Source organism: Trichomycterus rosablanca, chromosome 20 (assembly GCF_030014385.1).
Source record: "Trichomycterus rosablanca isolate fTriRos1 chromosome 20, fTriRos1.hap1, whole genome shotgun sequence".
NCBI lineage: Eukaryota > Metazoa > Chordata > Actinopteri > Siluriformes > Trichomycteridae > Trichomycterus > Trichomycterus rosablanca.
Genome location: NC_086007.1, coordinates 1,780,942 through 1,803,976, shown reverse-complemented (window position 1 = coordinate 1,803,976; position 23,035 = coordinate 1,780,942). Strand labels below are relative to the sequence as shown.

At 46.1% G+C, this 23,035-nt stretch overlaps 1 protein-coding gene across 1 annotated transcript; it reads left to right on the top strand.

Annotated features, from left to right (window-relative positions):
* Positions 1-382: 382 nt before the first annotated feature.
* Positions 383-9,358, top strand: olfml2bb (olfactomedin-like 2Bb). Its single transcript, XM_063016910.1, has 8 exons — positions 383-541; positions 2,240-2,506; positions 3,025-3,132; positions 3,249-3,398; positions 4,050-4,230; positions 6,214-6,630; positions 7,398-7,574; positions 8,672-9,358. The coding sequence occupies exons 1-8, from the start codon at positions 383-385 to the stop codon at positions 9,274-9,276; spliced, it is 2,064 nt and encodes a 687-aa protein (XP_062872980.1). The 3' UTR covers positions 9,277-9,358.
* Positions 9,359-23,035: the final 13,677 nt, after the last annotated feature.

The window sequence follows — 23,035 nt, the reverse complement described above, 5'->3', positions numbered from 1 at the left end:
CCTAAACTGTTAAAGGGGTGTCTCAATACTTCTGTGTAGGAAGCATTGAACCAGTCAGTCTGAAGGTCTGGAGGAGCAGGATTTTGGAAACCCTGGTCCAGTCTGTGATCCGTTGACTCCTCCCTGTCTGTGCCGATGGTCCATCCCACTTTCCTCCCTCTCAAGCAGGAGATCTTTCCTCCATCCATTCATCTGCAAGCATCTGAGGCTGGAGCACGACCTGGAGGACTCGTAACACGACTGCTGGTCCACCGAACATCTGTGGATTACATTTCAACATCTGCACAAAGAGCAGCAGTTCCTCAGGATCGTCCACCAGGAAGCTCTTACATCTTACATCAGAACCCTTGATCTGCCCTCTGTGGATGGTTGGACGTCCAGAATGACGATCTCTGCGGTAAGACTGGTAGTGCTGGTGTGGACTGGTGCGCTGTGCTGTGTACCGCTGGCGTGGACCGGTGGGTTGATTGGTGAGGATGTAGAAGATAACGGTGGGCTGCTGGAGGACGAGCTGGACAACCAGGAAAACATTTTAACTCAGGTAATCAGAGCCCAGTTCAGGAAACTGGGACCAGTTAATAAATGCCATCAGTATTTTACTTGAATTTCCACTTTTCTAAAAAACCAATTAATTAAAACCTCATAAATCAGTCAGATCCTGACTTGATGGCACAGTGGAGCAGTGAGCCCTGTCTCCACCAAGCAAGAAGGGCCTGGGTTCGATTTCTGTGTGGGGTTTGCATGTTCTCCCTGTGTCTGTGTGGGTTTCCTCCGGGTTCTCCGGGTTGTGTGTTGCCCTGTGATTTACTAGCAACCCGTCCAAGGTGTTTCCTGCCTTTCGCCCAATGAATCAGACCCACCGCGACCCTGACCAGGATAAACTGGTGGTAAAGCACACAGTAAAGGAATGAATGAGATTTGGGGGTGCGGGTTCTATAGGGTGAAAATGGGCCTTTACAAAGAATTCTGCCGTAGTTATTCTGTTCTGAAATGGGCATCCTGCAAAGATCACACCAAGAGTACAGCATGCAAAAATGTTTAGAAGTTGCAGAAATTTCTGATCCTGAGTCAAGAAACACTGGTGCTAATAAATAAATAAACAAGTAAATAAGTACATAAATAAATAAGTAAATAGATAAATAGAAAAAAATAGATAATTAAATAAATATATAAATACATAAATATATTAATAAATAAATAATTAAATCAATCAATAAATAAATAATTAAATTAATAAATAGATAAAAAATAGATAAATAAATAGATAAATAGATTAAAAATAAATAGATAGATAAATAAATAAATAATAAATAGATAAAAAGATTAAAAATAAATAAATATATATAAAAAATAAATAGATAAAAAAATAAAAAAATAGATAGATAAAAGATAAATAGACAAATAAATAAATAGATAAATAAATAAAAATAAATAAATACATAGATAAATAAATAAGTTAATAAATAAATAGATAAATAGATAATAAATAAATAAATCTCAAGTTTGCAAAAAACACCTGAATTCTTTTTCTTCTATTCTAGCAAAAATTGTAATTTAGTTGTAATTATAATAATTAAAATTGTGTTAGAAAGCAAGTAGAAGTGGAATTAAACCCCACCACCACCACTGAGGATCTCAAGCTTCCGAATTCCAATTCCGGGCAGTGCTATCGACCTGGCCGTGCATCCAACAGGCACACTTAGGAGGTCAAAAACGTTTTCAGTGACACTATGTATCTATGTAATGGTGCCTTATGCCGTCCTCACAATAGTGAGAGACGGTTTGTGGAGTGCTCAGCGAGGCGGTCTGTACGTGATACGGCTCTCTGTGAGACTCCACGACTGCCGGGTGAGATGTGGTCACGCCTGTCAGAGCGGTACGTGACAGTTTCAGCTCTCCTCGGCCAGCACACAGGGGAAGACTGGAATTGGCCGAAATAAGAGGATCGGCTATGATTCGATTGGGAGGAAAATTGTGGGTGTTCAGCCTGGTCAGGGTCGCGGTGGGTGTGATTCACTGGGCAAAAGGGGAGAGGTATTGGGACGCCCCTTCTATTTATCGAATTCATGTGTTTCAGCCACACCCGTACTAACAGGTGTAATAAATCAATTATATAAAGTAAATTTTGCAGCAACAGTTTAGGGAAGATCCTTTCCTGTTCCAAATACTTCTGACCACATTTATTAAAGCAGACGATACCAAGATCCATGAATGTTGAGCTAATTTCTTCATGTTTCAGCTCCTGGGTGACTATGATAAGGTGAAGACGCTGTCGGTGGGGCCGGACTGTCGCTGTAGGTGTGTGGTCCGGCCGCTGAGCAGAAGTGCCTGCAGACGCATCGAAGAGGGAAACGGAAAAGCCGAGGATTTCTACACGGTGGAGACGGTGACGGACGGACCCAACTGCAAGAAGTGCGCCTGCATCGCCCCTCCGTCCGCCCTCAACCCCTGCGAGGGGGACTTCAGGTTCAAGAAGCTGCAGGAGGCCGGCAGAGACGATGTCAGGGTAGGATGGCATCACGGATACGTTAATAAAATATAATCATTTGTTTTTGTTTTTCTGAGAGAGCATCAGTTGGTGCAGCGGGCAAATACGCTAATCCACCAGCTCTGAGAGCCTGAGCTGTTGAGTTTAGATCTCAGTGGTGCCACCAGCCTGGTCGGGCACTTATGATTGGTCACATGATAACACCAGTGCTGGCATCTCAAGCTGGCAGAGGATCAAAGGAGGGAGGACCATAGAAGTTCCTCATAAGTGCTGCATTTCTGACCTCTGCTGGCTGATTGTGGTGCTGCACAGCACAAAGACGGAAGCTAATGGAGATGGGGATGACCATGGGATGCATCTACCTTCAAACCCCTGACAGAATCCATTTTTAAATATCAGATTTGTAAATGAGTAGGGAATAATAATAGCTCTGTGATGCTTGGCTGTTTCTAGTGGCGGAAAGTGATGTATAATACTTATAATACTATAAAGCTTTAAAACAATAATGCTTCTGTATTATTATGTTTTTTTGGTAGCTCTCTACCATCATGGACCTCCTGGAGGGGGCTTTATATGGGATGGACCTACTGAAGCTCCACTCAGTGACCTCGAAACTCCTGGAGCGAGTGGAGAACATCGAGAAGGTTTGGTTGATGTTTCAGTACAGATGTTTCCCAACGCTTTCAATACAAATACATCATCCATCATCCTGAGATTTTTATCCCCCTGAATTTCAGCTAATCATCTAATTTTCTTCCAGTCGGTGTCTGGAAACGTAACGAAAGAGAGAGAGAGTGTAAAAGCAGAGAAAGAGCTACAAAACCAGCACCGAGAGGAGAAGAAAAAGCGTCTGAATGATTTAGAATCATCGCTGCAGAATAAAGTGGCTGCAGCATTTTCACATACAGAGGTGAGAAAGAACCTTACACATCAAGGTCTCACACACTGGTAAACATTGTTTACCATTTATTCACTGTCTGGTTTACCAGTATTTTGATTCTTTGGTCTGATTCTTTGGATGAAAGGCACCCGGACAGGTTGCCAGTCCATCACATGGACAATTTAATAGCTCCAATAGACCAGACTGCCCATTCAGGTAATCAAACCCAGGCAGGTTGGGATGTTACAGTACCTTCTTCTAAAGGAATGGCTCCCGGCGTTCCAAATCCTACCTTACGACAGCAGTGGAACGTCCTGGCTGCTGGGTCCCCGTTTAAAGATGGGGTGGGAGTGGATGGACCAAACTGCCAGCCTAGAGGAACAGTCTAAGCTTTGGGTGAATAAATCGCTCAGCAAAGAGTATTTCAACCATGGAAGTTCCACCAAACCCATTCCTGCTGAGTTCCTCTGTAGGAAAATGTGAGCTCAGCAAATAACATTCTGGCAAATTGGCAAAAGTGGATCAGGTATTAGAGATACCTGCTGTAAATTCAGAATATCAGACTCATCTGTACAGCTGTGGTTGTAACTGTGATGTAGACGTTTCAACGTCAAGTTGATGTTTTTTATATTTTGACCATCACCGGTGTGACACTAAACAGAAGTCGGTTTGTGTGTGCAGAAGAAGTACGAGGAGAAGTTCGTAGGCAGCAGTCAGGACTCCGGCAGGCTCCTGAAGAGAAGTCATACAGAGGAGAAACACAAACCAACAAAGGTTAAAACTGGACCTAATGGGATGAGCATCAGGAGCATGACCTTCTACAAAGCTGATGCTGATGAGGACGAGAACGGAGAACCAAATGGTAAGCTGTAATATTTGTATCACCTCCCAAAAATGATCGTCAGTGCCTCTTTGGCACCAGTGGTGGATGTAAGGGTGGTGTTAGATGTTGGGCTGATGGAGGAAGACCTAAGTGACTCATAAGGTGGGGATAACTGGGTTGACCTCTGAAACAGTGAGGAGTATTCACAGACGGGGGTCTGAGGAGGGACAGATCTCAAACTGCTGACGGGTTGTTGGGCGGCCGAGACTCATCGACGCCAGAACACATTACTCAAGACATCTTTTATGGACCAGCAGAAGATCCATGTAGCAGGTTTATGTCAGGGTGTTTTAAACTTTGGATCATGACTTTTGGATGGGTCACAAGCCAAAAACTAGGTCACAGACAACAATAATAATAAATAAATAAGCTAATATTAACAGGAACTTGAATATAAAATGAACTTGTACACAAGCGCCCCCTTGTGGAGGCTTTACGTTGCATCTTGTAAACCACAGTGGGACCAGATTGTACATATTTACATTACATTACATTTACATTTTCGGCATTTAGCAGACACTTTTATCCAAAGTGACTTACAGTACTGTGACAGTGTTTTGTCTAAGCAATTGAGGGTTAAGGGCCTTGCTCATGGGCCCAACAGTGGCTGCGTGACAGAGCTGGGATTCAAACCCTCAACCTTTTGATTGATAGCCCAAAGCTCTACCCATTATGCCACCACTGTCCCGTTTAGTCAATAAAAGTTGAAACCCCTTGTGTGTGGAACCAGTTTGTATTTCTTGTAAACGTGGGTCTCACAGCGTCCCTTACAGACACCCGGTCTCTCCAGATGTTGCATGAAGATGTCAAGGTGTTACATCTGTTTTAATTCAACTGGAAGAAGCACAAACATCTGTTTGTAACGACTGCTGTTAGGTGTGCAGTCTGTAATCATCCTGAAGCTGCTAGTCGCAACAACCCATTCAACAACCTTTAATATGTCCAGGAAACACACCCTACTGCACATGACCCACAATGCACTGCTGGTTATAAAACTCAAGTACTTAATCCCACTCGTTCTTCTGATGTAGAAGCTGACAGAATGCTGGGCAATTGCCCTTTCTGCCCTACCCTGCTGATATTGTTTATTTTATCAGCTCCACTTACCATATAGAAGTACTTTGTAGTTCTACAATTACTGACTGTAGTCCATCTGTTTCTCTGCATGCTTTGTTAGCCCCCTTTCATGCTGTTCCTCAATGGTCAGGACCACCACAGGACCACCACAGAGCAGGTATTATTTAGGTGGTGGATCATTCTCAGCACTGCAGTGACACTGACATGGTGGTGGTGTGTTAGTGTGTGTTGTGCTGGTATGAGTGGATCAGACACAGCAGCGCTGCTGGAGTTTTTAAACACCTCACTTTCACTGCTGGACTGAGAATAGTCCACCAACCAAAAATATCCAGCCAACAGCGCCCTGTGGGCAGCGTCCTGTGACCACTGATGAAGGTCTCTAAGATGACCAACTCAAACAGCAGCAATAGATGAGCGATCGTCTCTGACTTTACATCTACAAGGTGGACCGACTAGGTAGGAGTGTCTAATAGAGTGGACAGTGAGTGGACATGGTACCTAAAAACTCCAGCAGCGCTGCTGTGTCTGATCCACTCATACCAGCACAACACACACTAACACACCACCACCATGTCAGTGTCACTGCAGTGCTGAGAATGACCCACCACCTAAATAATACCTGCTCTGTGGGGGTCCTGTGGGGGTCCTGACCATTGAAGAACAGCATGAAAGGGGGGTAACAAAGCATGTAGAGAAACAGATGGACTACAGTCAGTAATTGTAGAACTACAAAGTGCTTCTATATGGTGAGTGGAGCTGATAAAATGGACAGTGAGTGTAGAAACAAGGAGGTGGTTTTAATGTTATGGCTGATCGGTGTATACACACATAATAATGATATACTGTCGCACCCCTCAAATTTTGGATATTGTTTACTCTCTGAAGCAGATGTGGATGACAGTCCGAGTGGAGACGGTCCAGTGGATTTATTAATAGACGATCAGATCCCCGAACAGCAGGACACGGTCCACACACCGTCCACCACGAGCCCTCGAACCACTGCGGCACCGAATCCAACCCACGAGAGCACCACAGCTCAGCCAAACGTCACCAAACAGACCTGGAAGACTGAGATGATTTCAACCAGCACCGCAACACTGCTGTCTTCTACCAGCACCAGTACAACCACCAGCACAACCAGCACTGCACAGACAGCAGCCGCCAACCAATCCGCATTCATCTCTCATCCTCCCAAAGCTTCCAAAACTCAACACAACTCCACAACAGCGGTGAAGAAACTGAAGTCGCGTCTCACCTGGGATGAAGAATCTACCGCGAGCACTGCGGCGCCGAAGAGTCCCGGTGAGTTTCAGCCGAGCTGCTCAGAAACAAATTCATTCATCCTCTGTTTTACCTCCGATTCATCCCAATCAGGGTCATGGTGGGTACGATTCACTGGGCACCCCACCTAGGGGCAATTCAGTATCTCCAATTAACCTGACTGCACGTGTTTAGACTGTGAGAGGAAACCGGAGCTCCCGGAGGAAACCCACACAGAAAGGACCCGGACCGCCCCACCTGGTAATCGACCCCAGGACCTTCTTACTGTGAGGCGACAGTGCTACCTACCAAGCCACCTCTCTCACGGGCGGCACGGTGGCTAAGTGGGTAGCACTGTCGCCTCACAGCAAGAAGGTCCTGGGTTTGATCCCCAGGTGGGGCGGTCCGGGTCCTTTCTGTGTGGAGTTTGCATGTTCTCCCCGTGTCTGCGTGGGTTTCCTCCGGGAGCTCCAGTTTCCTCCCACAGTCCAAAAACATGCAGTCAGGTTAATTGGAGACACTGAGTGTCTGCCCTGCAATGGACTGGCGCCCCGTCCAGGGTGTTACTGTGTGCCTTGCGCCCATTGAAATGCTGGGAAAGCTGGGACCCTAACTGGATAAGCGAGTAAGAAAGTGAGTGAGTTTCTCTCACCCTGTTGACCAGCTAATGTTAGATACCTCTGAAGCTATGAGACTACGGCGTTAAACGTTCGGTAGGGTATGAGGACGGACCCTTAGGGGCAGATAAGTGGACAAAAAAACAAAATGTTAGAAAATCTAACCTTCACTGTATTGATTTATAATTTTAGGTGTTTGCAAGGACACGTTAGCTTCCATCGGTGACCCTGTGACACACAACACCTACGGTCGCGAAGAAGGAGCCTGGATGAAGGACCCAAAAGGGAACGGCAACGTCATTTATGTCACGAATCACTACTTCGGCAGCACCCTGCTGGAATTCCGGGATATGGAGTCGTTCAAGCAAGGTAACGTAAACGTGCTGATGATTTTACTTTGTTGGTTTTATTATTTGGACCAAAAATATCATTCATTTGTTGGTTGGGTTAAAGAAAGTTCTATAAAGTCAATTAACTTTTGTGGCACGGGTCTCTTATTCCTCTAACTAATGCTTGAGTATAGCTGGTGGCTTGTATTGTGCCCACATAAATAAGGATAGATTGGCTGCAGTGGTCTCTTGCCAAGGTTGGTAGTGAAATCTAAGCATTGTCTCACATAGAGCTGAAAAAAAAAAAACCTAGATGATCAGATGTAATCCAAGAACCAATAAAAATCAATCTGCTGTGAATTAAAAGCTGCTGAATTACAGGCGACACTGTCCACAGTCAAGCAAGCTTCATTGCCATGGGCGTAAATGCTGAGGGACGGATGAGTACTGCCAAAAACAGGAACACCTCCTCCAGAGTGCATGTGAATTCCGACTGGGGTGACGGTTTACTTTTCAATGCATCAATGACCCGAAGCATACAGCCAAAACAACACTGGATCGGCTTCAGCGATGGTTCACAGACGCTCGACATTCAATCCGCCATGAAGAGTGGGATAAACAGTCCAAATTCAGCTGTGTAGAGCTACGGGCGTATCCCTTATAACTGCTGCCAAAGGGACTACAAATCATGAAATGTTTATCATAGCCAGTTCCTCTTTCTCTGCTGGAGACCCCGATGGCGTATGAGGAGGGTATAATCACCTGACACGCCCTCCCTACGATGCGTGCACACTCCACCGACCAGTTCTTATTTGCCCGTACTTCAGTGGATTCGTGTGTGAGGTTGGACTCGCGCATGGAGAGTCACACGCTGATCTCCACATTCCTCCACGGGCTACTAACCAGGGTCCTTACACTTTGCCGAAGACCCCGCCCACTTTTTAGTCCGGTCTTTTCCCACGCAGAAGACTAGTGCACAGTTGTGTCTGCTACAGGCACCGCCAATCGTGCCCGCTAGGGGGCGCCCAAGCGACCGGTGGCAGAGCTTAGATTTGAAGTGCTGGTGTCCTGTGTTTTGTGCGTATTTATAAATGTTGTTGTTATTATTAAATGTAATTTTTATTATTGGCGTTTCAGGTCGTCCCAGCAACTCGTACAAGCTCCCCTACAGCTACATCGGAACCGGTCACGTGATCTACAGCGGCGCCCTGTACTACAACCGCGCCTTCTCCCACGACATCATCAAATACGACCTGCGCCTGCGCTACGTCCCGGCCTGGACCACCCTACACGACGCCATCTTCGAGCACGAGGACAAGGAGGCGGCGTGGAGCTTCCGGGGACACTCGGACGTGGACTTCGCGGTGGACGAGAGCGGACTCTGGGTGGTCTATCCCGCCCTGGACGAGGAGGGCTTCCACCAGGAGGTGATCGTGCTGAGCAAGCTGAACGCCTTCGATCTACACAGGGAGAACACGTGGAGGACGGGGCTGAGGAGGAACACGTACGGGAACAGCTTCGTCATCTGCGGCGTGCTGTACGCCGTGGACAGTCACGAGCGCGCCAACGCCACCGTGTCGTACGCCTTCGACACGCACACGCACACGCAGATGGTGCCGCAGCTGCCCTTCGTGAACAGCTACACCTACGCCACGCAGATCGACTACAATCCCAAGGAGCGCACGCTGTACGCCTGGGACAGAGGCCACCAAGTGACCTACAGCGTCATATTCGCTTATTAATTACTGTATGGTGTTAGCGTGTGCTGAACATCCATGGGCGGAGCTTCATTATTTAAGTTGAATTCAATCCACCAATCACAACATTGATGTGTTCGTATATCGTAAACGATTATTTGGCTTTGTGAAGCCGTTTAAACCTGGTTCAAATGCACAAGATAATAAACACGCCCTTCCTCTGAGATGCTTGTTATCCGCCACGTTCAGGCCGCGCGTCTGCGTGCGCAACGATTCGCTAGAAAACTCTTCAGCACTTTTATTAAAGAATCTCGACTCTCAGCGGACTGTAGATCAGTCCACGTGATTAATGTCTATATTTTTATAACGTGCCACTATGTCGTTTGTGACGCCGTCGTGTTTAATGTGTTTATTATAGGGATGTAACGATACACTCTACCCACGATGCGATACGATTCACGATACTGGGTTCACGATACGATTTTTTCCCGATTTTTTAAAACAAAATTAAACTGAAGACAAATTATGACAAAGTTTCTTTTTATTATTTCTCTTAAAAATAAAACATACGCTGGAACCAGAGCTGGATCTTGAATACATCGTATCGAATCTCAGCTCTGCCTGCCGGCTAAGGCTGAGCGGCCACATGAACAACGATTGGCCTGTTGTTCAGATATGGGCGGGACTAAGCCTGATGGGGTTTCTCTCTCATGACTGGTGCAACTACGACCTCTGCTGGCTGATTGATGGCGCCTGCACAGAGATGAGAAGAGAGTGCTCTCAGGGTGCGTCTCTCCGTACACAACGCTGAGCTGCACTGCACTCGTCAAAGTGTAGGTGATAAGATGCATACGGCTGCTATTTATCTAAATAATTAATGTCCTTTTATTTCTGACGTGGGTACAAACTATGCCAAACAATGCTCATTGTGTAAAAAAAACTTAAATAAAATTTTAAAACAAATCCAACATTATATAAATAAATGAATAATAAACTAATAATACAAATAAAGAAAGTATCCTCACATAAATCAATTTGGCTGGAAAATTCCGAACCTGGCAACCCCGTAGCGACGTCAACCAGGCAAGGTGAATAGCGCCAGCGCCCTCTGCTGTTTAAAGTGAATATTGATGTATCTTAAATGAGTAACCGATTCGAATCGTGGCACACATGTGGTGCATCGTTACATCCCTGGTTTATTACTGTATTTAGTCGCCATTGTTCATGACAAAGTTTGTTTGCTTACTGCTGAGTAGAAACGTCCGTGTGGTGTGTTTGTGTACTGCAGCTAATTTAAAATAAATCACATGATGATTCACTGTGTGTCATCCTACACTCGAGAAGAGGGCGTGTCTAAATTCTCAGATCCCTTAAAATGCTCCTACTGAGGCGCCTTAATTCTGAGTGATGATCTGACTGAATGACAAGGGAGCGTCTGATCAGGTAGGTGGGGAACAGGGCGGGTCACCAGGTTTTCAGACACAGCCAATGAGACTGCAAGAGAACAGAGGGGGGCACTGAGAATGTTCAGGGTGGCGCCCTCTATGTGCCAGGCAGCTGCCCCATCTTTTATTTATTTATTAGGAAAGAATGATGGGTAAATATATTCAATCATTCATTGTTTGTTTTACTGCCGCTCTGTCCTACCCACGGTGGTGATGGGTGTGATTGACAGGTCGCCAGTTCATCACAGGGCAAACACACACACGCACACACACACACACACACACACACACACACACACATACAAACACACACACACACATACAAACAAACACACACACACACACTTTCTCTACATGCTTTGTTAGCCTCCTTTCATGCTGTTCTTCAATGGTCAGGACCCCCAGAGGACCCCCACAGAGCAGGTATTATTTAGGTGGTGGATGATTCTCAGCACTGCAGTGACACTGACATGGTGGTGGTGTGTTAGTGTGTGTTGTGCTGGTATGAGTGGATCAGACACAGCAGCGCTGCTGGAGTTTTTAAACACCTCACTGTCACTGCTGGACTGAGAATCGTCCACCAACCAAAAATATCCAGCCAACAGCGCCCCGTGGGCAGCGTCCTGTGACCACTGATGTAGGTCTAGAAGATGAGCGACTCAAACAGCAGCAATAGATGAGCGATCGTCTCTGACTTTACATCTACAAGGTGGACCGACTAGGTAGGAGTGTCTAATAGAGTGGACAGTGAGTGGACATGGTGTTTAAAAACTCCAGCAGCGCTGCTGTGTCTGATCCACTCATACCAGCACAACACACACTAACACACCACCACCATGTCAGTGTCACTGCAGTGCTGAGAACCATCCACCACCTAAATAATACCTGCTCTGTGGGGGTCCTGACCATTGAAGAACAGCATGAAAGGGGGCTAACAAAGCATGTAGAGAAACAGATGGACTACAGTCAGTAATTGTAGAACTACAAAGTGCTTCTATATGGTAAGTGGAGCTGATAAAATGGACAGTGAGTGTAGAAACAAGGAGGTGGTTTTAATGTTATGGCTGATCGGTGTATCTGTTCCTTTACTACTGAGGCTTGTTGTCATCACCAAACACGGTCTGATTATTTTCCATAACATCACATCACCAGAATGATTTCACTCATTTCCCTTCTGCACTGAAGCGTGAATCCTGCGGGAAGCTCTGGCCAGACGAGAGGAAAGCTTCAGCGCCAGATCGGAGTAAGTGGACACTGTAGGACCGAACCCGGTAACTCGCAATGACCGGACGGAGCACAAACTGCAAACTGAGGAGAAAACCTGGAGCCATCAGGACACGAGTGACGGTGAATCTGAGGTGATGCGAATACCTGCAAACTTTATACGGCCGAGGCGCTCGGACGGTGCTGTGGTGAACTGTGCTAGCTCACTACCTCGGGATCCAGGGTTCGAATCCTCTGCGATGCTATCGGCCGGTCGGGCATCTCTGTACAGACACGATTTGGCTGTGCTTGGAAAAGAACAAGCATTAAAGTCCTTTAGTCACTTCTGTGCTGGATGAGATGACCTGCACTACTTAGAAGGGGCATCTACATGCACCGCATGGCCCAAAAGTATTCCGACACACACAGGGCCATTTTAGTAGCTCTAGTTGACCTGACTGCATCTATTCGGACCTACAGGAGGAAACCGGAGCACCCGGAAGAAACCACACAGAAAGGACCCAGACTGCTCCAAATGTACTCCAGCAGTACTGTCACAGTGTACTGTCTAAGCAATTGAGGGTTAAGGGCCTTGCTCAAGACAAGTGGTGGGGCTTGAACCAGCGACCTTTTGATTACTAGTCCACTACCTTAACCGCTAGGCTACAACGTCCCAAAACATTCGGCATCCAAAGCAACTTTTATTAACAATTATCATTGAATGCAATTAGAGCAATTGAGGGTTGAGAGCCTTGCTCAAGGTGGGAACTTGGCAGTGATGGGGCTTGAACCAGCAACCTTCAAATGACTAGTCAAGTACCTCAACCACTGAGATACGACTGCAAAGTAAAACGGTATGAGTGAACGCTCATAGCGTAACCTGTCCACTCTGAAGCTGAAGTGTGCTACCATATTTATACTGTTTGTTTTTGAAATAAGACATCCAACAAGCTCAGGGTCAGGCGTCCGAATACTTTTGGGCCATTCGGTGCATGTAAGACCTAAAGCCTGAGAGATCATGGAATACGCCTGGATCAGGGGCAAAAACGGAAAAACTCTGGATCTTTCCAGCGCTTATTTCGGACTGTTCTTAGACACACTTCTAAAAAAGTCTCACAGCCTTAGATATTGATTGGTTGATTGATTGATTGATTGATTGATTACTTTATTGGTCTCCAAAGGGAAACTTAGTTACAGCAGCAATTTACAAACATCACAAGCATCACAAACACGACCACATAGAGCAAAACAAAATAAAATAAATATATCAGACTTTAAAGAACATAAAAATACCAAACTAAAGGAGTAAAAATAAAATAGCACTCGGGCTGAGATGAATCGGCTCGTTACTTTTTTTAACTCCACGTGTAGCTCAGAAATCTCTTCTCCATCAGATCATCGTCCAAGTTTGATCAGACCGAGCAATTCATCACATAAACGTCTCTAATAAAAGATTCAACCTGCTTCAGATATTCTGAGAGCAGAAATAAAACAGCAGAATAAAAAACCCTCTGGCAGGATAGAAGTTTAGATTTCTGTCTGATTACTTCAGCGAGTCTCAGATTAACCTGACATCTGGATAACGGAGGTACAGATGTGGAAAAAAAAACGTCCACGTATCATCGAGATACTCAGGAGGAGAATGAAATGATCCCCAAAAATCACACGTGTGAATCCTTCAAGACCTGCAGAGAAGAACTGAGGAGTTTCACCACCAATTTATCCTGGTCAGGGTCGCAGTGGGTCCGATTCATCAGGCAAAAAACAGGAAACACCCTGGACAGGTCTGCAATCCATCACAGGACGAGTTTTAGCAGCTGACCACGTGTCTTTGGACACAGGGAGAACATGGAAACTTTACACAGAAAGTACCCTGATCGCCCGGCTGGGGAATCAAACCCAGAACCTTCTCGCTGTGAGGCGTTACATCATTTTATTTCATTTCACGTTAGCATTATGTCGGCGTGATGGTATAGCTGGTACAGCAGACAGAACACGGCAGAACAGTTCCTTTAGCCCTGGGTCCGAATCCCAGTGCTAGTCACTCTCTGAGTTTTGCATGTTCTCCCCTTGTAAACACAAGAAAAAGATGAATATTTTTTAAAGCAAATGGATGAGTGTGTGTGTGTGTGTGTGTGTGTGTGTGTGTGTGTGTGTGTTACACTGCTATGAATTTTCAACTTGTCACTGCTGAACTGAGGTTAGAGCTTCCAGATGAAGCCACAACCACCGCAACCCTGACCAGGATAACAGTGTGAGAGATTGTTTTTTTTTTACTTTGCAAATGTCAGACGAGCTTTGATGTTTGTTTTGTCCTTTTCCCAGAGTGACAATAGCAGTGGTAGCTCAGCGGTTAAGGGTACTGAACTAGAACCAGTTCAAGCCCCATCACCAAGCTGCCACTGTTGGGCCCCTGAGCAAGGCCCTTAACCCTCAACTGTATCAGTCATAATTGTAAGTCACTTTGGATACAAGCGTCTGCTAAATGCTGCAAATACAAACACAATACAGACGACTCGGCTCCTCCAGTAAAGCCTTTAGAACCAGTCGTTCCTCCCAGAGTTACTGGTTTCTCCACACACCAGTAAATCCCATCTAGACTTTCCACAGCTGTGCCGCGCGAGGACCTAGCGCCGTGTAGCAGGAGCCGCTGAAATCGGACTCCACGGCACTGCTGGATAGATCAGACGCTAGAAGATCCGAGCAGAGGAGCGACCAGAGATTTAAAACAACAGCTTCTCACAGGACTTGTAAGTATGTCTGTGGGAATTTGTACCCATCAAAGAAAGAAAGAAAATGAAAGAATAAAGGAAGGAAGCGAGGAAAGAGAAGAGAGAGAAAGAAAGAAAGAATAGCATGTGTACATCATGTGGCCAAAAGTATTGGGACACCTCACCATGAGAATGTAGGACGTCATATTCTAATATTCCAAAACCATCCACTCCCTTGTGTCAGTTTAATCAATAGGGTAATACAGGCACTGATGTTGGAAGAGAAGCGAAGAGAGAAAAAGAGAAGTGAAAAGAAGAGAAGAGAAGAGAAGTGAAAAGAAGAGAAGAGAAGTGAAGTGAAGAGAAGAGAAGTGAACAGAAGAGACAAGAAGAGACAAGAAGAGAAGAGAAGAAAAAAGAAGAGAACAGATGAGATGAGAACAAAAGAGAAGAGATGAGAACAGAACAGAAGAGACAAGAAGAGACAAGAAGAGAAAAGATGAGAAGAGAAGAAAAAAGAAGAGAAGAGATGAGACAAGAAGAGAACAGAACAGAAGAGACGAGAAGAGAAAATACGAGAAGAGAAAAGGAGAGACAAGAAGAGAAGAAAAAAGAAGTGAAGAGAAGAGAAAAGACAAGATGACAACAAAAGAGACGAGAAGAGAAGAGACAAAAACAAAAGAGATGAGACGAGAAGTGAAGAGAAGTGAAGAGAAAAAAAGAGAAGAGAACAGAACAGAAGAGAACAGAACAGAAGAGACAAGAAGAGATGAGAAGAGAAGTAAAAAGAAGTAAAAAGAAGAGATGAGAAGAGAAGTGCTGGCTCACAGTCCGAGTGTAATTCATCCCAGAAGTGTTCATTAGGGCTCTCTGTAGGAAGCTGGAGCTCACTTTCATGGTGAAAGAGAAAGGGAACTTCCCCAAACTGTTGCCACAACATTAGGAGCATATCAATTACCATATACAAGTACGTTTGTAGCAATGGATGTGGCTGAAACAACTGAATTCAAACATTAGGAGGGGCGTCCACATATTTTTGGCCATTTAGTGTATAATAAAGTAAAGTGTCCAGCTCAAAGCCCAGCACAGTCCAGCTTATCAGGTCAGAACAGCGCTGAAGATCAGAGCCCTGACCTCAGAGCGCCGGTCTGAACTGAAGTAATTGTGCTGTTTCAGTCTCTGTTGGACCCCCGAGTCAGAGAGGCGTCAGTGTGAGGTCGAGCGCAGAGTCACGGCTGATACACCGAGATTAGAACCATGGGAACCTGGTTCTCCTGAACTTTATCTGCATTCTGTGGAACTGATCTGGGTCTCCTGAGCTCCTGGGTCTGCTGAGCTCCTGGGTCTGCTGAGACCCGGGATCTTGATCTCTCAGCGTTGGTGAGCTGGCATATCAGACTGCTGTGCCACCCAAGCGCCAACACTCAAGCTCAAGCTGAAAAATATATTTCACAGCCATGTGTCCAGCAGATACAGCCAAGTGTTGTTTTTATAATGGTCAAAAGTATGTGGACACCTAATCATGCTTCCTTTGACATGCGTAGTCACCTTCTTTGGCTTCTTTCCACCGACCAATGGTGCATTTCTTCAAAGAGCTTTAAAATATATGGAGTCCAGTTCCCATTTCCCAGGGTGCGACCCCCAAACGAGAGAGTTCAAAGTAAACCCATCAGTCCTGATCTCTGACACGGAACCCGTACTCCCATCTCCTGCTCCTACGGTTCACAGTCGGGTCTCACAGGAAGCTTCTCCAATCCATCACCCAATCAGCAGCTCCCGCCGGATTCGGATAACGACATTTCCATAGCTAGCCCCTTAGCGACCAGTTTAGCTTCAGGTTAAATGTATATCTAGCAGACACGAGATCGTGGAGGACTATATTCACCACACCAGTCAGGAGAACCTGTCAGAAGATCAGGAACGTCTGTGAGTTCTTACGAGACCCTGGATACAGGTCAGAGCTTTTTGGGGGCAGCTGAGTCAACAGAGGATCGACGTTTCCATACGTTCCACCAGACTCTCCTGCTACACCCGGCGTTACTCTCAGCTCTGCTACCGGTCATCTGGGCGCCATCTACCGTGCACAGTTGGCAGTGCCTGGAGCAGACAGAATTACCCATCGAGTCTGCTGGGTGGAAAAATACAGGACTAATAAAGTGGGTGTGGTCTTCAAACGCTGCGTAAGGATCCTGGTTAGCAGCCCGAGGCGCCTGTACATTTACAGGGAGCCGAGCGATATTCTGTCTGCACCTTTTTATGACGTGCAAAAAATACCTACCAGGGGTGAAAAAAAAAAACATCACACATTCACAAAACTTCCCAGTCGGCACTGTGGTAGTGTTTCCTGGTCATAAAACTCGGGACGTTTTGTAAAATGTAATAAAAGCACCAGTTCCAAAATAAGCAGGTGACTCTTTGCTCCACATAACCACGATCAAGTCCATAAGATCATCATCCTCAGTTAGAATAACAAATCATTAGACGTCCCATGAGTCAGTGCTCTCCGTAAGCTCTTTCTGTCCCGGACTGACCGAGGATTTCTAGACTGAGAAACTTCAGCCAGGACGGTTTTTCTCTCCGCGCCGGAGTTTTACGGTCCGTTTTATGAACCCCGGTGGGAAACTTGTAGCTGCACCAGCGCTTTACTTTAAATCTATCAGGAATCTCGTCTGCGGCTGAAGGGCTGCGAGTATTCGACAGTATTCACGTCAGTCTGAGCATCATCAGGGTTCGGTCACTGCCAGCTCTCACGCTCTAACGGTACTAACAGTCTCCTGTGTTTCATGAGAGCTAACGATCTGTACGGAACTAGTTTATGATAAAAATATGCAGTTTAGCCGCTGGGCAGCACGGTGGCTCGGTGGGTAGCACTGTCGCCTCACAGCAAGAAGGTCCTGGGTTCAATCCCCAGGCGGGGCGGTCCGGGGCCTTTCTGTGCGGAGTTTGCATGTTCTCCCCGTGTCCGTGTGGGTTTCCTCCCACAGTCCAAAAACATGCAGTCAGGTTAATTGGAGACACTGAATTGCCCTATAGGTGAATGATGTGTATGTGTGTGTCTGCCCTGTGATGGACTGGCGTCCCGTCCAGGGTGTTACTGTGTGCCATGAGCCCATTGAAAAGCTGGGATAGGCAGCTTGTTAAGCACACATGTTTAGATTCGTGCCCTGCTGAGCAGCTAAATTTGGCCTGCAGAGGGAGCGGAGTCACAGATTCATGAGCTGCTGTTCTTTTAATGATGTGCTCCAGGTGGAAGGTTGTCTATATGTGTCACGGCTTCTTCCTGTCTTCTTCGTCAAACAGTTTTCTCTTGAATCAGTGATGCTGTTGTTTCTCTAGGAACTCGCCCCAGTGTTTTACTGTTTAGGAAAGGACTCAGTAGGACAAGGCTGGGTTTTTTTTCCAGACGAGGGAAGTCGGGGGTCAGAGGGCCGATGTTGAGGAGTTACGGGTTTGTTAGTGGTAAGGTCTTACATCAAACACAAGCTACAGAATCCCGAGAGAAGAGTCAAAAAATAATCACATCTTAGTTCTCAGAATCAGGAAGAGGATAAAATCATGGTCCACCACAGACCCCACAGTCCATCTGTGTTCCAGTGTTTCCATTCGGAACGCCACACCACACCACACATGAAAAGTCCCCCCGAAACACACCAGACTCCTCATAAATCCCCCGAACATAAAACACTTTAATGTACTTTCATTCCCAGTCAGTTCATTTTCATTATGTAACCACCGCTTTATCCTGGCCCGGGTTGTGGTGGGTCCGACTTCTCCGGGATTACCGGGATCGGTGCAGTTACGCAACTCGGACAGGACTGCGTGGTGCACTGATGGGGATTCGAACCTGAATCCCAGAGGTAGTGGGCTAGCGTAATGTACTACTCTCTAAAAAGTGGTCATTTGTGTAGCTTTGATAGCTTTGCTATCAGCTGGCCGAGCAGCCACACAGACACACGATTGGCTGGGTGTCTGTAGGGGGAGGGACAGTGGTCGTGGCATCTGCACAGGGAAGGCGGCTGATCAGTGATGGCAGTGCGTGACTCTATAAGACTCCGCCCCTTGCTGGTGAAAAGAAGCGGTAGAATACTAGGAAGAAGCGCTCCCATTGATCAGGATTGGGTGAAAAAACGAGGGGACAAACGTGAGCTGTTGTTTTTGGCTCTAGCACTGACCTCAAGTGGGCGATACCAGCCACGGGGTCGGATGTGACCCGGGGGCCGTACGACGCCCAGATGTGCCCTACAGTATCGGTGGTACATGACATCAGTCACTATTAATCAGAGCGTGACAGAACAAACAGCCATGAATAACATTTGAGACACGACTCACCAGGGTCCAGGAACAGGAACCTGTAAACAGTTTATCTCTGAGATTTGGTGGATCTGGTTCCCCATCTGTTAGCGAGAAGTTCCACCCCACAGCCGCCGGGTTCCGTCAGATCCATATTCCAAAATATTTCCTCTCTGTGACTAATTTCCTCCATCAGGATCACAGAGCGCGAGCGGGACTGTTCCTGAATCCCTGAGGGTCCGTATGGATAGCAGAGAGCTCCATCACTACCCCCTGTACCTTCTGTGCTTTTTTCAAAGTACGCTATGTAACCAAAAGTATGTGGACACCGCACCAAACCACACCTAATGGCACCAAAATGCAGGTGAAGTCTGTTCCAAAAACGGGATGTCATGCCACCTCTGGGGTCGCTTGTTCTCCCAGTGCTGTTCCGTCATGAGGCGCGGAAACACCGCGACACAGGGTGAGTTCCCAGAAAAAGATTAATATGGTGGCATCGCAAATCAGTAGACCAGAAACCGGACCAGACTGGACCAAGCAGTCTGGTATCAAGTTTTCAGAAAAATAGCAGGTTCGCCAACAGAGGAGCTGTCAAATGGAAAAACTTCCACCTGGAGCGAATTAAGGCACAAGTGTTGTCTTGTCAATCGAGACAATCAATCATCTGTGCCTCTGTGCCCCCTCTGCTGGCCAAAATTAGAACGAAGAAGGACACGACTCTTAGCGTGACTCACAGCCGAGCTACTTAATCAGCCTCCACGTTACAAGTACGCTTACCAACAGAGGAGCTGGCAAATCTAAATAAGAGAAACTGTGATATATAGAAAATCTCCACCTGGAGCCAATTAATGCTGACGAGAGCACCTCCGTGCCCGCTCTGCCAGCCAAAATAGATAAACAGACAGACAGACAGACAGACAGACAGACAGACAGATAGATAGATAGATAGATTGACAGACAGACAGACAGACAGACAGACAGACAGATGGATAGATAGATAGGCAGACAGACAGATAGATAGATAGGCAGACAGACAGATAGATAGATAGATTGACAGATAGACAGACAGACAGACAGACAGATACTTTATTGACTGGCACAAATACAAAACACTGGCCAAATACTGCTGAGGTCTAGGGATCCAGGGTTCGAATCTCAGCTGTGCTATCAGCCAGTCGGGCATCTGGACGGACAAGATTGGCTAATGTCTTCGACTCCCCAAAATTCCACAATAAAAGGAAAACTTGGGGGTACGATGGCAGCATGGCTAGTTTTTGGGATTCAGTGTGGTGCAGCTATGAGGCCGGTACAGTGAGACAGTAGGTGGTGTCGGGAGCGTGTCGGGACTTTTAGACACTGATGGTTGCCAGATCCAAAAAGTCGGATCATAACACAATGGAAAATCTCTTACTGGGTTACATAAGCTAAACCAGTTTGCTGCTAATGGATTTAGCATATCAGTGAATACGTCTAACTCACACACACACACACACACACACACACACAGCACGGTACGGCTCCTACATATAGTATAAGACCGTACGCTCACAGCCAGCCTCATCAATAATAATAACACAGTACCAGTTAAACTGAAGTGATTCCCAACCCATCAGCTCCCTAAACTTTTCTCTTTTGCATTTTTTGTCATATCCAATTCCCCATCCTGTTTCACTTCGACTGCTGCACACCTCCACTACTGACAGAGGAGAGCCGTGACTATCACACGCCCCCTACGACCTGTGTGCAGTACCGAGCACTTCTTTAGTCCTGCAACAGGTGAGTTTATATGGAGATCTGTATGGCGCACAGTCACGCACCGATCTCCATTATCCCCCCATTATCAACCAATCAGCAGAGGTCGTAATTGCAGCAGTTTTGAGGAATCCCTACACTGTTATTTACATATCAAAATATGTTGTATATTCTTTTTTACCCACCTGACCTTTACTCAGTACCATGTTCTGACCAACACCACACTTGTTTTTGATCCTGTCCCTTTATTTTATTAGGTTAAACCTTATAGTTTTAATTTGCACTGTTTGCATTGTGTTGTTTGGTCCTGGAGAAACACTGTTTCATTATAATATGTACTTGTTTAGAGCTGAAATTACAATAAAAGCCTCTGGAACTTGTTTTTGAACAATCGTGTGTGTGTGTGTGTGTGTGTGTAGGCGCCTGAGATTTGAACTCAGGAGCTCAAGATCTTGGCACTAGTGGGGTTTTTAAAAGGAAAAAAAAAAATTTTTACAGAAAATGTAGACAACTTTCACCTGGAGCCAATTAATGCTTACAAGAGTGCCTCCGTGCCCCCTCTGCCAGCCAAAATGCCAACGTAAGAGGACATGACTCAACATGACTCAATGCCGAGCTACTTCAGCAGCCTCCACGGTACAAGTATGCTGGCAGCCTGGTTTCACGGTTTCAGATAAAAGCAGGATTGCCAACAAAGGAGCTGGCAAATCTGAGAGAGAGGACCTGTGATATGTAGAAAACTTCCACCTGGAGCGAGTTAATGCTCATGAGAGCACCTCTATGCCCCCTCTGCCAGCCAAAATAGATAGATAAAGAGATAGACAGACAGACTCGCTCTCATTTCTGTAGCGTCTGCACTAGCGTCTGCACTAATAAGATCAGATCAGAGGATCTGGTGCGCCGTCTATCATGTGGTTCCGATTTCACGCTGCAGTTTTGGGATCCAATCAGGTACCACTGCACCAAATTCTCCCAGAACCCCCCTCTCGATCCAGATGTGTTTCTAACCTTCCTACAGCTGGAACAGAGGAGGAGTTCAGCGCTAGTTTGTGTCGAATCCTGTAAATAACTGAAGCTGATGTGAAGCAGACTGGTGCTTGAGGTTCAGGTCGAATAATTACAGGAACGCAGCCAAAATTAGGACCTCCGGCGGGTGTTTCCTGTTCCTGTTCTGCTCTGCTGGTGTATGGGCGAAAGTATTTGGACACCTGACCGTAAGCTTGTTGGATGTCCCATTGAGCTCTAATGTAATGCTTTAAGCTTTAACAACAGCCGCTCTTCTGAGACAGCTTCTCACAAGACTTGGAAGTATGTCTGTGGGAATTTGTACCCATTTAGTCAAAAAGCAGTTGTATGGCTTGGTCAGGAAAGCCTCAGTTGATGTTCTAGTCTACAGGTCACTATAGAGCCTGCTTTGCTGGAACAGGTAAGGTCCTTCCTCAGGCAGGCAGACAGATCAACAGATAGATAGATAGATAGATAGATAGATAGATAGATAGATAGATAGATAGATAGATAGATAGATAGATAGATAGATAGATAGATAGATAGATAGATAGATAGATAGATAGACAGACAGCTTGGTCAGGAAAGCCTATGTATGATGTTCTAGTCAGGGCTCAGTACAGGTCACTAGCTTGCTTTGCTGGAACAGGTACGAACCTTCCCTAAACTGTTGCTGCAAAGTTGGACGCATATAATTTCCTAAATATAATAAATTCCTTGCACCTGTTAGGAACTGGGGTGTCCTTATACTTTTGGCTATATACCGTAATATTATTTGAGGGACTGGGCAAACCAGTTTGGTGACCAACTTGACCAGTTTATTTCAAGCACCCCCCGTTCCTGGTCGGCTTCTAACGTCCACGCTGGCCGAGGAGGACTCCAGACTAGCACGCTCCCTCTCCTGTGGATTCCCACCAGCCTGCGCCAGAGTTTCTGCTGAGCTTGCAGATAAAAGAACGCAGAATGTGAAACTGTACAGCGACCGAAGTGCCAAACATCTGCAGCGCATCGGTGAATCTGGCACCTCTGTGTTCAGAATATACTGCTGCTAGTCACACACGGTGATAACCAAACACACATTGCATATCAGGAGCTGTAGGGTCGATGCTGAGCTCCATCGAGGGTGCTTAATTTAATGATTTGAACATCCAGATCCTCCAAATCATCCATCAGGCTCTTTTGCTTCTTTTCACCATCCAGCGGCGGATTTCTACACTATAACACGCTCTACTTCCAGTAATCCTCCAATCTGACAGTAGGAGTCTCTGGTGTTCCTTCTCAGAAACAGCCAACTGTTTCAGGAAGGCACCAAACCATACCGGTGGGTGGAACTGCTGGGACTTGAACCCAACAGCAGTGGCCAAGCATCATGGACTGCTGAACTGGAGCGGATCGAGT

Excerpts from the sequence above, each read along its gene's own strand:
- olfml2bb (XM_063016910.1), top strand. The coding sequence starts at position 383 with ATGACGATCTCTGCGGTAAGACTGGTAGTGCTGGTGTGGACTGGTGCG. Across the intron at positions 6,631-7,397 it reads TGCGGCGCCGAAGAGTCCCG|GTGTTTGCAAGGACACGTTA; the intron begins GTGAGTTTCAGC and ends TTATAATTTTAG. Across the intron at positions 7,575-8,671 it reads TATGGAGTCGTTCAAGCAAG|GTCGTCCCAGCAACTCGTAC; the intron begins GTAACGTAAACG and ends TTGGCGTTTCAG.